The sequence below is a fragment of the Aethina tumida genome, chromosome 1, assembly GCF_024364675.1.
Source record: "Aethina tumida isolate Nest 87 chromosome 1, icAetTumi1.1, whole genome shotgun sequence".
Taxonomy (NCBI): domain Eukaryota; kingdom Metazoa; phylum Arthropoda; class Insecta; order Coleoptera; family Nitidulidae; genus Aethina; species Aethina tumida.
Genome location: NC_065435.1, coordinates 4,296,628 through 4,312,043, shown reverse-complemented (window position 1 = coordinate 4,312,043; position 15,416 = coordinate 4,296,628). Strand labels below are relative to the sequence as shown.

At 32.5% G+C, this 15,416-nt stretch overlaps 2 protein-coding genes across 3 annotated transcripts; both read left to right on the top strand.

Moving 5' to 3' along the window:
* The first annotated feature begins 644 nt into the window (after positions 1 to 644).
* Positions 645 to 5,521, top strand: LOC109609445 (serine/threonine-protein kinase 3). The gene is made up of 6 exons (XM_020026106.2): positions 645 to 898; positions 1,078 to 1,598; positions 3,024 to 3,311; positions 4,053 to 4,444; positions 4,497 to 4,661; positions 4,719 to 5,521. Exons 1-6 carry the CDS (start codon positions 885 to 887, stop codon positions 4,875 to 4,877), a joined length of 1,539 nt encoding a protein of 512 aa, XP_019881665.1. The 5' UTR covers positions 645 to 884; the 3' UTR covers positions 4,878 to 5,521.
* Positions 5,522 to 7,640: 2,119 nt separating this feature from the next.
* On the top strand, positions 7,641 to 13,883 carry LOC109609471 (ubiquilin-1). Of its 2 annotated transcripts, none has more exons than XM_049968819.1 (6): positions 7,641 to 7,882; positions 7,940 to 8,115; positions 8,168 to 8,339; positions 9,471 to 9,851; positions 10,139 to 10,857; positions 12,186 to 13,883. In XM_049968819.1, the coding sequence occupies exons 2-6, from the start codon at positions 7,954 to 7,956 to the stop codon at positions 12,387 to 12,389; spliced, it is 1,638 nt and encodes a 545-aa protein (XP_049824776.1). In that variant the 5' UTR covers positions 7,641 to 7,882; positions 7,940 to 7,953; the 3' UTR covers positions 12,390 to 13,883. The 2 variants fall into 2 exon arrangements, with proteins under 2 accessions (XP_049824776.1, XP_019881692.1); XM_020026133.2 differs by having other exon boundaries at positions 7,643 to 7,882; positions 7,949 to 8,115.
* Positions 13,884 to 15,416: the final 1,533 nt, after the last annotated feature.

Genomic DNA, 15,416 nt, shown 5'->3' with positions numbered 1-15,416 from the left:
TGTGTTTGAGTACGAGTATTTATAAACATCAATTTATGTTAAATTAAAGTTTATGATACCTTTAAACAATATACATAATTGAGTCAGTTAGTCATTAAACAATATTTATCTATTGCTGATTTTATAACGATGACGCGTTATTAGTTAATTCTCTGTTTAAATGTTTATTTGAAATTAACATTAATAGTCATAGATAAGAAATAATAATATGTGCATCTGTGCAGTCATATAAAATTTAATGTATTATGAAATTATAATGTATAACATACATTGGGCAAGGCTAAATATTTCAAAAGTTACATGTATATTTTACCTTATACAATTTTAATCCATTAGCATAATTAATAAATTAATATTTCAGAAAAAAATATAATGTAGCCAACACAATCTGTGCTATTTACAATCAAATTACATCAAACAATGCCAATGCAATTAGTTGCAATTAAAGCGACAGATAAACACGCAATATCCATTAGGGCCCACAAAATGAAAAGTAATCAGCCCGCAACACATTTGAATTGACAGATGAAACCGCCTCGCCATAAAATTAAAGACGATACCTCCTTATATAGGCAACCAATATGACACCGATGTAAAATAACATGCCGTTATCGGTTTCCAATTAGTTTATTTGATATGCATATGTAAACAAAACGCACAAAATTCTTGTAAGGCCGACGTTTTAAAATATTCATCGTAACGGCGGCCCACGCAAAACCGTTCTCGGCATGAACGGAGATACGGAGTGTTCTTGACAGATGTTTATCATTGTCAAAGCAGGGGTAGTTACAAGTCAACATGGAGTTTTCTGTTAAAAAGTAACGTTTTATAAGTTAATAGAAACATGAGACTGTCGTTTTCTTGCTTGATTAACTTGAATTAAAATGACAACCAAAAGGTGAGACCATGGAAACGGGTGTTTCTTTGTTTTTTCAGGTTTTCCTTATCAGTCTGTTTATGTGGTTATAAATGGCCAAAAAATGTTGGTTTCTTCAACCAGTTTTTCATCAATGGTTTTTACGTTTATGCATCACGTGACGGTTTTCGGATTGTTGGTGATTTTTTCTGTGATTTTAGTGAACTGAAAAAGTTGTCGGAAGAGAGCTTAACTCGCCAGCCGGAAGAAGTCTTCGATACAATATGCAAGTTAGGTGAGGGTTCCTATGGAAGTGTTTACAAGGCTTTGCACAAAGAGTCTGGACAGGTGCTTGCTATTAAGCAAGTGCCTGTCGACACAGACTTGCAGGAGATCATCAAAGAAATCTCAATTATGCAGCAGTGTGACAGCCCGTATGTTGTTAAATACTATGGGAGCTACTTCAAAAACACAGACTTGTGGATTGTTATGGAATATTGTGGTGCTGGTTCAGTGTCGGATATCATGAGGTTAAGGAAGAAGGCCCTGACTGAAGATGAGATTGCCACCATTTTATCAGACACATTAAAAGGCCTAGAATATCTGCATCTAAGAAGGAAAATTCACAGAGACATTAAAGCTGGTAATATTTTATTGAACTCTGAAGGACATGCCAAGCTGGCTGACTTTGGGGTAGCCGGACAACTCACTGACACTATGGCCAAAAGAAATACTGTGATTGGTAAGTGCTATTTTAACACTTCATACTAATTGCATGCATGTGATATTGTTGTGTAATTGGTTTTTATGGTACCACATATTTAACATGCTAGATATTTATTTATAGAAAAAGATTTATTTAAATCTTTGAACACAAAAACATGTATTTAATTTTGTCTACAATTTATTAACACTTATTAATAATTCTAATAATCATACAATTAGTGTTTATTGAGTGGAACCATAATTTTTTTATTATATGATTTCTTATAACACTCATTTATTATATTATTAACTAATAAATTATTTGTTATAGTGTACTTTGAGCTACTCACCTTTTGTTCCCCATTTTTATATTTAAATTTCATACTCATTCCATTTTATGTAATTCATTTTTGTGCTGTTTTTATTTATAGAAAACGGTTTATTTAAAATTTATAACTGACAAAATTATATTTAATTTTGCCTATAATATATTTGTAATAATTACGTTTATATTATATTATTATCATTGATATTTTATTATATTAATATTGTTTAGTATTTTATTGAGTAGTGTGTGGAGACATAATATTTTTATTACGCATTTTTCTATGTAACTTATTAATTTATATCATTTTAAAGTAATTCAATACAATAGTTTATTTGTATACTATAATTTGCTTGACCTTTATTGGTTAATAAAATTTAATATTTATTCCTTATTCAAGTATATTTACATTATTATATTATCTAATATACTCTGTTATGTGTAGATTTACTTTATACATCATATTAATTTTTATTTTTAAATTTTATGCATGTTCCATACTTTTTTCCAGGCCAATTTGATTTTCTATTAAAATATAGTAAAAACTTGTGAATTGTGATATCATTGTGATTAATGGACCAATCGTGCAGTAATTAGATTTATTCAGATTTGCAACAGATTAGGGAAAACAAAAAACAAAACTGTATATTCGTTTTATATTTAAATATTATGCATGTACTATTTAATGTAATTGATTTTTATGGTACTAAATATTGGATATATATTTATGTGTATAATATGGTGTATTTAAAGTATAATTAATTTTATCAGTAGTGTATTTAACCATTAACTAATTACCTTTTCTTATCTAACATTTATGCAAAATAAATACTAAATATATTAGTAAATTTCTTACTAATAAAATGTACTTAATGCATTATTGTGTGGAATGCGGACTTGACTAGAATAATTTAATTGTGTGTCATAATTTACTTTGAATCAAAATTACTTAACTAGGTAATAAAAATGATGAAGGTTGTTTTTAACTTCCCAACCCTCATTACTTCTATTATATAATATTACAACTACACATAATCAATTCCACAGACATCACTTCCTGTTACATTGATAATTTCTTTCCTCCCTCATTCCGTTGATCTAAAAACAATTTTAGATGTGTAATCTTGTGTGCTCCAGGGACGCCGTTCTGGATGGCGCCCGAAGTGATCCAAGAAATCGGCTACGACTGCGTGGCCGACATATGGAGTTTGGGCATCACCGCCCTGGAAATGGCCGAGGGCAAACCCCCGTACGGCGACATCCACCCTATGCGAGCAATATTCATGATCCCGACGAAGCCGCCCCCTTCGTTCCGAGAACCGGACAAATGGTCGCCTGAGTTTATAGACTTTGTTAGTGTTTGTCTTGTCAAAAACCCCGATGAACGTGCCACTGCCTCAGAATTGTTAAACCATGAATTTATAGGTGAGTTGGTTTTGAAATCATCCTCGGAAGTACCGATATTAGACAAAGTTGAATTACCTCATTGCAAAGAGACCTTATTTACCCAATAAAATCATCAATACTTTATTTGAACTTTTGTAAGAAAAAAAATTAATTTATAAAACTATAAAATAAGTCGGAATGACATTCATACAATTGGTTACCTTATCGTAAATTACCCATATTTACCTAATCAAATATTTTTATTATAATTTAATTCATTTATACTTTTTTGAAATGAAATTTTTATTCACAAAATTATAAAATAAGTCAGAAGACATCAATGCTGTTGAATAATGTCATTGTAAGGAGTCCTTATTTACCCAATAAACTCTTTCACCTTAATACAATTGGTAACTATCGTAAATTACTCATATTTACCCAATAAAATATTATTTTATAATTTAATTATTTGGTAGTTTTATGAAATGAAAATTCTAAATAAAAAAATAACGAAATGAGTCTCTTAACATTTATCCAATTCAACAATCTCGTCGGAAATACCTTATTTATCAAATAAAATCATTACTGATAAATTTATTCATTTATAGTGTTATGAATAAGTCAGGATGCCTCTCTAACATTAATTTTATAGAACACCTCATCGGAAACCACTATCACTTCGCAATGAAGTCATTATTGGTAAATTAATTAATTTGTACTTTTAGGAAATGAAAATATTACATAAACGGATCTGCTAATTTTTTGTTCTTATATTATTAGTTAATGCCAAAGTTCCGAGTATCCTGAGTACAATGATACAAGATGCTCACGAAATACGGGAGAGTCAGAACTTCCGAAACGTATCGGCTACGAATCTACCTGGTCTAAAACAGAACATCGTGGAGGAATCCGACGACGACGTCGCGTTAGGTCTGCAAACGATGGTCAATTGTACCGACGAAGGTACGTTAGTTCCTGGCAAGGACGGCACGTTAATCGCATCGCCCAGCGGCACACTCATCGAATTGGAATCGGAAATGGGTACGATGGTGATAAACAGTGATATCGACGATCAGACTATGAAGAGGCACGACACGGACTCTTCCAACGGCGGGAAGAAGTACCGACCAATGTTCCTAGATCACTTCGACAAAAAGGAGGCGGAAGTCAAAGTAATTTGTTCGTTAATCGAGTTGTGCATGTGTGTTTATTGTTTTTCTTTAGGGCAATGGTGTTTCTAGTCCACCTGATGTTGTAGACGCCAACAACGACGACAAACATCGGTACCAAAGTCACATACAGGTGCAAGTCAGTCCGGCGCCGCCTCAGCAACCAGCTCAAGAACACAAAGCCCCCAGGACCGTCTTCTCAGACAGCGAATTCGAATTTGTAAGCATTGTTTTTACTTGTTACCCCAGTTAAGGTGTAACCTCCGGTGTTTTACAGTTGAATTATTTGAGTTTGGAGGAGTTACAGCAAAGGATGACAACCCTGGACATGGACATGGAAAGGGAAATCGACGAGCTGAGGAAACGATATCAGCTAAAGAAGCAACCGATCCTCGACGCGATGGATACGAAACGTAAACGGTCGCAGAACTTCTAACTCTCTCTATTAGATTCGCAGTTGCAATTTATGGTGCTCAAAAAGATTTTTTAATACGTAGGTACTTGTTTATTTCCCTTTTTGATTAACACGAAACTTTTTGAGCGTTCTTTTTATTACTCCCAATATTGTACTTAAAATGGGGGGATTGTAGTTTTTTGTTTTAATCATGTATGTTGTGTCATGTTCTTGTTTTGTTTAGATAAAACAGCCAATCAAATGTGAAAATGCATAGTGATATTGAAATGTTCATATTTTTATATGAAATTGAAAGTCTTGTGATTCTTTTACAGAAAGTCGTATATAGGACTAATATCTATTTATCTAAAAATCAGTAGAAGGGACTACCAAGTACAGCTTTGTAACCTATGGAACACATATAAAGTGATAGTTTGATAATAAAATTTTTATCATATAATTTCCATCAGTTACTAAACTGGAAATCAAGCAAATAATCCTCAGTATTCTCTAACAATGGCTTGATTACCATTAAATTTTGTGTATATATAAATATTGTTTACAATAGATTATAACCTGTACGATAAGTACGCTTGCTGTGCCTTTTGTAGAATTTAGACTAGGGTTAAAATAGATCTGTACTCATATTTTTTGATGATCCCAAATAAAATAATCTCATTCATTAATCTATTTTCTTATTTCTACTAACTATATTACTACTTTCAAGTATAGTAAAAATGTCTTCAATTTTTTTTAATTAAATTTTTAGTACTGGGACTGTTAAAAGACTACAATACAGGGTGGTCCATCTAAAACGTACCAAAAGACATTACAGAGTAGGAAAAAATCTTTGAACAAAATCCAAAAATACGACAAAGTTTGTTTGTCAAAGGGACAAAGCATAGCAAAACGTTCACACCCTAACTGAGGGTGTTATCCCCAAAGTGTTGGGAATGGGTCAAATTCTAAAAACATTTTATTCAAGTTTATATAACTGGCACAACAAAACTGCATAAAAAACGTGAATAAAAATCAAATTTAGGTTGACTTATATTACTTTTATTTTTCAAATTTTTCCCATAATTTTTTGTCAGACTTTAACAAACTTTTTTTTTAATTGTAAAGCATTAAAATTGTGCAAATTTTGTATAGAAAATTTAATTACACCACTGGATTAAGCATACCTGAAATGGATATGTACAAAATTTTATAAAAAGGCATTATGCATATTTATAATTCTGTGAAAATATTTTAAACCATAATCTTTTTAATGAAATAAACTGTTAAAAATAGCATGAATTATCTTATTTTTCAAGAATATTGGACTATATTAATACTCTTAATATAGTTATAATAGTAATTTTTTGTTTAGGTTCTTTTATTGGATACGTTTTTTAAGTTGGAATATTATTTTATTTGAGGTCAGTTGTACTTAAATTCTTAACATTTATCAGACGGTTTCAACGTAGTAATGCCTAAACACGTTTACTTTTCGCTTCAATTTAGGAAAAGTAGTTGAAATTTGTAAAAGTAATCAAACGCAATGTGACGAGAGCTGTCTCGAATATTTTTTGTAAATTCCACACTCAAGGTGGTGTTGACAATCGACACAGGCCGAGACTAAAACTGTAAAGTTTCCTCTTCAAAGAACCTCGTAAAACATTAAGACAAATCACGTAGGAAATTTCAACACAATTTAATGTTAGTAGCAGAACAGGGAGAAACTGTCTTATTAATGTGGGACTACATGAACGAGTTGCAGTTCAAAGACCATTGCTATCAAAGAAAGAAGAATCATCTGACATTTGCAAAATCTCACTTGTCATGGAAAAATGGATCACTCTCATTTGGAGTGACGGAAGTAAATTTAATTTGTTTGGGATGGATGGTAGAACATTTGTAAGACGACCAGTGGGGCAAGAATATCATTTTAAATACCAAATTCCTACGTTTAACCATGGTGGTATAAGAATTATGGTTTGGGGATGTTGATCCTTGATCAAGTAAAGGGTAAAATGTATCATTTTCAATACAGGGACATACTGAAAAACACTCTATTTGCCGAGGAAGAGATTCCACTTCGTTGGATATTTCAACAAGAGAATGATTCCAAATATGACTAAAATTATTAAAGAGCAAAAAACATCAAAAGCAAACAAGAACTTCTTCAAACCATACATGAGCAGTGGCAACAAATTCCTGTTGACACATTGTAGAGACTGGATGCCTAAAAGATACCAAGCAGTGATAGAAGAAAGATTAATTGTGATTAATGGATCGATCTTGCGCTAAATTAGATTTGTTCAGATTTTCAACAGATTAGAGAAAACATTTGTAACAAGATACATTTCATTTTTTTTCCACCGCTGTAAGTATAGTATAATTAATAAGGCCAAAAAACGAGGCAATTTGTATATAATTTAATGCTTCACAATTGACAAAAGAATCGGACAAAAAACAAATTTTACGAGTGTCTTTTTTTTCTTTTAAATGGGCCACACTATAGACAAACACTTGTCAGAGTAGGAAAATATTTTTAAACTAATTTAAATTAGTTTTTACAAAGGTTTGATTGTCAAGAATGTAGTTTCTGAACGGCGTCTACTTATTTGAATAATAATCCGGGGCACTTTTGCCACGCTTACCCGGTTATTGGCTAAATTAGTTGATTTGAGGAGTGCTGTCACTAATAAAGTGATGGTCAATGACCGTTAGACATCGGGGTCGTTGAGTGCGATGCAACCACCACAATTCACGCTCATAAATATTAAATGCGCTTCAATTCAATCGTACACGTGCGTTTTTACCTTGCTAGAATATCCTAGAAAATGTTATACGACCTAACAGTGACGTGGGGATAATTTATAAAAAAAATCCCGTGACCGTGTTGGTATCACTGACATGAGTTGGCCATCCTAACCAAAAAGTACGTAAATTAACTGTTGACAGGGAGTTTTAGAATTGATGCATTTTTAGTAGAAACTGTTTGTGTCACTAGTGAAAAATTGTGCAATTTAATTTAGAGTAGTGTACTGGTGACTGAAGGGGTGAGTTCGCAGTTCGCCCTTTGGCCGTTCATCTTATCGGACCATAAAAATAACAAGTCATTGTAGTAAATATGGCTGACGATGTTCCGGTAAATCCCGAAAATGCGGAACAGAAAAAGGGTGACGGCGAGGAAACGGACGAGGCTGCCTCGGGTAAAATCATCACCGTGACCGTCAAAACCCCCAAAGAAAAGGAAACTGTTCAGGTGTCGGAGGATATGTCTATTCGAGAGGTGAGTGTTTATATACACATAACCAAACTTCGAAATTAAATTGCGTTTGCAGTTTAAGGATGTTATTGCACCTAAATTCAATGCCGAACCGGACCAACTGTGTCTTATATTCGCCGGCAAAATCATGAAGGACAGCGATTCGCTCAAGCAACACAATATTAAGGATGGGCTGACCATTCATCTTGTCATTCGTGCTGCCCCTCGACAAACAGGGAGACCTCCAGGTATGTTACTCATTATAAAGGCTTCTGTGTTTTGTTTATCAATTTTATTATGACTAAATTAAATGCACCAAGTTGCACACTAATGTCAATAAGTATGTCATGTGTCATTGATTAATCGAAACTTGTTATATATCTACATTTATGAACATATGTTGCATAGCTAGATAAAATTTTTGTAAACATTTATTAAGCTAGTTTACTACTTTGATGACTCATAGAAATTTAATTGTAAATTTATAGCCATACAAAATGTTTAAAAACCTTTTAATTAAATTATAGTTGACTCGGTCCATAAAATGTATTGAAATTATATATTCCATTTTTTAGTCTATGTCACGTATTCTTTCTTTATTACTCTAAAATTGTAACATTAGTGTGTGCTTTGAAAAATTAGTTTATCCAATTTGATTTTAATTTTGAAATAATTATTATGTCATGTCTGACTGTAGTTTGTAATATTTCATATTATTGATTGGTTTTCTATTATTTTAGGTGCGTTATTTTACATTTTCTAATGTTAACATGCAATAGAAATTAAAAATGAGCTGTCAAAACCAAGGATATGAAATTTAAATTAAATTTTAATTTCTTGAAATTTTCACAATTAAGGACTGAAAAAATTAAGCTGTGATAAACATTACTTCTAATATTCCTCAGTTTATCCATTTTATAACTCCAATAAATGTGTTGTCGGGGATGTAACACTCTAATTAGATAATTTTAATCAGTCATATACGATATTTGTGTATCGTTATTAACTACAAATAATTCCGACAGCCAAATTTTATTTTTTAATCTACAGTTTATTCAATTAAAGAAAATTTCAATCCACTCTAAACCAAAATCGGATGAATTTCATTCATTTTTTGTCAATTTTCAGTTATTTTTGTTATTGGATCACAAGTTTTATTTGTTTAATCTTTAGTTTATTCAATTAAAAAGATTTCTATTTACAGTAGACAAAAATCGGATAAATGTCTTGCATTTATTAACAATTTTCAACTATTTTTAGCATTTGAGTTCAGTTTTTAACTACAAATAGTACTAACATTGATAGTTTTATTTTTTAATCTATAGTTTATTCAACTAAGGAATATTTCCACACACTTGACATTGGAATGTTTTTTCCAGCGGATATAAGTCAAACACCGTTCGAATTGGGGAATCTCGGCGGTTTGGTGGGCCTTGGCAATTTGGGTGCCGGTTCCTCCTCCTTCATGGAGCTGCAGAATCGCATGCAATCGGAATTGCTTTCCAATCCGGACATGCTGCGACAGGTGATGGACAATCCTTTAGTGCAACGTCTTATGACCGATCCGGAAAATATGCGTGCTCTAATTACCCGGAATCCACAGATGCAGGAGTTAATGGATAGGAATCCGGAGATCAATCACATGCTCAACAATCCGGAATTATTGAGACAGACCATGGAGCTGGCCAGGAATCCGTCTATGTTGCAGGAGCTGATGCGCAGTCACGACAGGGCCATCAGCAATCTCGAGAGCATTCCGGGTTCGTGTTTTATTCGTTGTAATTTAATGTTTAAACGATAAGGAAATTTTTAAACGTATTTAAACAAGTCTTAATGTTGGTATATTGCTTAATATACAGTTACAGATATGAAATCTCGGAATAATGGTGTTATCTTTTAAATATAATTATTTAGTCTGAGCTTGGAATGCTTGTAAATTAAATAACCTGATAATTATCTGACTAAAAATTTGTAAAATATATTTAATACACCATATTTTTTTCTTTTTTGTAATGTATAATGTATATTAATTTTTATTTAATTCCAGGAGGATATAACGCCCTGCAAAGAATGTACCGTGACATTCAGGAACCAATGTTGTCTGCAACTACGGAACAGCTCAACCGCAACCCGTTCGCCAGCCTGGTAGACAACACGTCCACCAACAACCCGCAGCAGGGCACAGAGAACCGTGAACCCTTGCCGAACCCGTGGAGCGGCCAAACCCCGCCGAACCCTCCGGCCACGTCGCCGGGCCGCGGCGTCATCAACAACCCTCCGATGACCAGTCTGTTGCAGCAGATATCTGACAATCCGCAACTGATCCAGAACATGCTCTCTGCTCCCTACACGCAGTCGATGATGGAGGCTCTGGCTGCCGACCCGAACATGGCTAACAGCCTGTTGGCCGACAACCCGCTGATCGCCAACAACCCTGCGTTGCAGGAGCAGATGAGGGCCATGATGCCGCAGTTCCTTCAGCAGATGCAGAACCCCGAGATCCACAACCTGATGACCAATCCTCAGGCGCTGAACGCCATCATGCAGATCCAACAGGGCATGGAGACGCTGAGACAGACGGCGCCCAGCTTAGTGAACACGTTCGTGCCCCCCACCACGACCGCCTCAGCGGCCGCCTCGACCACTGCCGCCCCGAGTGTCACGACGCCGACGGCCACGAGCACCGCGGCGCCGACCACCGGGACCACTTCTACGTTGCCGGCGACCGGGGGTAACGGACACAGACCTGTGGATCAGTTTTCAGAAGTAATTACTTTACTATATTTAACACTCGAGTCTTCAGTGGGATGATAGAAACTTTCTCTTACATTTTTTATGGATTAAAATTAACTACAAATAATACCAACATACCAAGATTTATTTTTTAATCTACAGTTTATTCAGTTAAAGAAAATTTCAATCCACACTAAACCAAAATCAGATGGATTTCATTCATTTTTTGGAAATTTTCAGTTATTTTTGTCATTTGAGTTACGTTTTGACTACAAATAATTACAGTGTCACAAGTTTTATTTGTTTTATCTTTAGTTTATTGCATTTATTAACAATTTTCAATTATTTTCAACATTGAGTAACGTTTTTAACTACAAATAATACTAACATCCCTAGTTTTATTTTTTAATCTATTAGTCTATTCAACTAATGAACATTTCAACACTCACTAAGCCAAAATCGAATGAATTTCATTCATTTCAATTTTCGTCATTTGAGTTTGGCTACAAATAATTCCGGTATCCCAAGTTTTACTTGTTTAATCTATAGTTTATTCAATTAAAACAATTTTCTACCTACAGCAGGCCAAAAACGGATAATTGTCATACAATTTTTGCCAATTTTCAGATATTTTCGACATTTAAGTAACGTGTTTAACAACAAATAATTCCAGTTTAATTTTTTAAAAAAGCAACAAGTATTTTCTCGACAATTTTCAGTTTTTTCGACATATGAGTAACTTTATTAACTGCAAATAAATTCAACATCCCAAGTTTTTATTTTTTAATCTATAGTTTATTCAATTAAAGATTTCAAACGACAGTGGGCCAAAATTGGATAAATTTCATTAATTTTTTTGAGAATTCTCAGATATTTTCGTCATTTGAGTTGTTTTTGACTACAAATAATTTTAAATTACAAATTTTACAAGTTTATTCTATAGTTTATTCAATTAAAAAGGACAGTCGGATAATTGTCATGCTTCTTGTTTGACAATTTGACAAAACTTAAATCGTTTGAAACTTCTTTTTTATGTGTTTAATCGCAGATAATCAATATTTCCTAATTTTTAAATCTTTAATCAATAGGCAGTTATTATTACAATAATTTATTCTCAAGAAGTAAAAGCCCATACATTCCATGCAGTTCATTTTCATATGAACAAACTTTCCAACAATATATAATTTCAAATTTCACATTTTAACCAATAGTTAATTCAATTACAAGAATTTTAAAATGGAACATCAGATAAATCCATGCCATTTTTGACAAAAATATTAGAGAAAGTTCCTACTTTTCCAAAATAGAAATTTATAAACCAGTGTAATAATTAATTTGCTAATGATTAAATTATTTTCCAGTTTATGGCGCGAATGGTAGCTGGAATGACGCAGAACGATAACCAAATACCACCGGAACAGCGGTACCAGGCCCAACTGGAACAGCTCGCCGCAATGGGTTTTGTAAATAGGGAAGCTAATTTACAGGCGCTAATTTCGACGTTCGGCGACATCAATGCCGCCGTCGAAAAGCTGTTGGCGCTTGGGCAACTGTCTATGAGCTAACCTTTCTTTTTTGGAAACTCTTATGATTAGTTATTCCATGCATTCTTAGTTATTCATTTTAATTACTTGATTAAGCTGAACGTACGTTCGGTGGTTATTTTGTTCCGGTAAAAGTTAATTTTGTTACGCTCTTAAAGTCGTAACTATTGTTTGATTGGGAATTTTAGGATGATGTCTAAAATCTGTTAAGCGAACCGGCAAGTGCGCAAGCGTTTGCTGTTGGTTGTCAATAATTTTCTATAAATTTGTTACAGATACATGTGTCTTTTTTGGAACAGTGAATGTTTCTATATTACTTTTTATTAACTCAGAAGTTATCAAGGTACTGGAAGTCAAACAGCCTTTGACAACCTCTGGCTTAAATGATTTTAATGGTCGTGACTAAATCGCAAAGATATTTCTCAAACGATTCCATAAATAATCTGATACAGAATATGATTGCTGTGGATTATATTATTGAACACAATTGACGCCAAAATTTTAAGTTAACTAAATTTCTGTGTCTGGCTGTTTAAGGATTTCCTAAAATTAAGTAAGTTATAGTTGTTTTTGTTTCCATAAAATGTATTAAATTACCAATCCCATTTTATTTCCCCAATTTCTAGTCTGGCGTAAATTTGGATCGGCTAATTTCTTCAAAACATTCTAAACATAAATTATTAACGAACCCGTTCTAGTATACATAAATATTAAAATTGAAAAAAATTATATTATAACTGTTCTTTCGTTACTGTTCTAAGATCTTTACGTAACATTTGTGTACGCCTGTCCGAAATGATGATAATATAATTTAGTCCAGATTGATTGCAATTTTGAAATAATCGGTAAAAAAATATACTAGTAAATTCGCTGTGTCATATCTGAATGTAATTTGTAATATTCCATGTTTCTAGTCGGTTTTCTGTTATTTTGGATGGGCTTGTCTTGCAAAATATTTTATATTTTCATCAGCATGTAATTAATGAACGTTGTAGGGGACAAAAAAATGTGCTGTGTCAAAACTGAAAACATCAAATGGTGTTAGTAACTACTAGATGATTAAGTTTTAGCCTTAAAAATTAGTATAAGCTCACATGAATCGAATAATTTTTTTTGTCCGCTACTGAAAATTATGGTTTCTTATATAAAATATTTTGGGAAAACTATTTCACTCGATGTTGATAATTTAGGGTTTGATATACACAAATTTATGTAAGAGAGGTAATTTTATTATATGGTAGATTTATCGATATGTAAATCTTATTTATTATCTATATTTTCCCATTATAACTGTCAACTGAACCTTGTTTGATTTTTATAAGCAGAAAATATAAGACTCGGAGTTTATTTTTCAACTGTGCCGTTTATTTTATTTTATTTAGTTTCTTTCATTTATGCCTAATGTACTGAAGTTCTAACTAATGCACTGTCAGGGACATGATACACCAGTTGTGTAATTTTAATCTGTTATCACTGTGAAATTAATTATTAGAAAAATAAACATTTTCTAGGAGATTTACGTAATTTTCAACACATGCATAAAATCCCTGAACACTTTTTATATTGTTAGTATCATTAGAGTGGAACAATTTAATTTTTTTTACACAAAATATAAAATTCGGTTCGTCACAGCAATGGTTAAAATTTAATTTGGAGAGGTAAAAACAAAACTGTATAGTAGTTTTAAAAGACACCTCTAAAATAACTGAAGCCAAAGCGAGAGCACACAAATAACTCTTCAACCATTTTACCTACTTAAAGACACTTAAAAGTACCCATCTCTCCCCTAATTAGCCTGACGTAATTCATAAATCCTGCCTTTGTCTGCGAACGGTGCCGACGTACAAACATACCAGCGCAATCATCAAGACCTTAACGCCTACCAGAAGTGTAAAGAGGCCCAGGCAAATATTATTGAGCGCTTCCTGGAACGCCGTCCAAATTTAGATTTGTTTTCGAATGGCTGAGTCACTGTTTGAATTTATGGGAAACATTTTCAAAAACTGTGGATTGAGATTAGTATTTTTACTTATGTACGAAAGATTTAAGGTGTACTGTCTTCTAGAAATTATATGTTTAATCTTTGCCTCAATCCTCGGTAAGAAGATTATGTACAAAGTAACAAAAGAAAAATACATGATACACGTAATAGATAATGTTAACCCTTTGGATGAACTTGGGTTTTGATTTTCGCATTCAACCAAAGCTTAAATAGTACCTCTATCTTCTAAAAGTTATATATTATATTAAATCTTTGGGTTAGTAGATTATTTCAATAATAACAAGAGAACAATATTTGACTGGACCTCACAGCAGAGTACTCTGTGTTAATTAATGTTTTAATTCCAGCCTTCAATCAAAGATTAAATATACATCTGTCTTCTAGAAATTATATATTAAGTTTTTGACTTAGCAGATTATTTTAATAACTAGTGGAAAATATTTTACTGGGCCTTATCTACAGACAAATTACTTCTGTTTTTGTTAATATATTAATTTCAGCCTCCAAACAAAAATAAATATACATATGTCTTCTAGAAAAAAAAAAATAATTTTTTGACAGCAGATTATTTTAATAATAACTAGTGAAAAATATTTGACTGGGCTTCAGCTACAGACAAACTACTTCTGTGTTAGTTAATGTATTAATTTTAGCCTCCAAACAAAAATAAATATACATTCGTCTTCTAGAAATTATATATTAATTTTTTTACTTAGCAGATTATTTTAATAATAACTAGTGAAAAATATGTGACTGGGCTTCATTTACAGACAAACTACTTCTGTGTTAGTTAATGTATTAATTTTAGCCTCCAAACAAAAATAAATATTCATCTGTCTTCTAAAAATTATATATTAAATTTTTGACTTAGCAGATTATTTTAATAATAACTAGTGAAAAATATTTGAGTGGGCCTCATCTACAGACAAATTACTTCTGTGTTAGTTAATGTGTTAATTTCAGCTTCCAAACTAAAATAAATATTCATCTGTCTTCTAGAAATTGTATATTAAATTTTTGACTTAGCAGATTATTTTCATAATAAC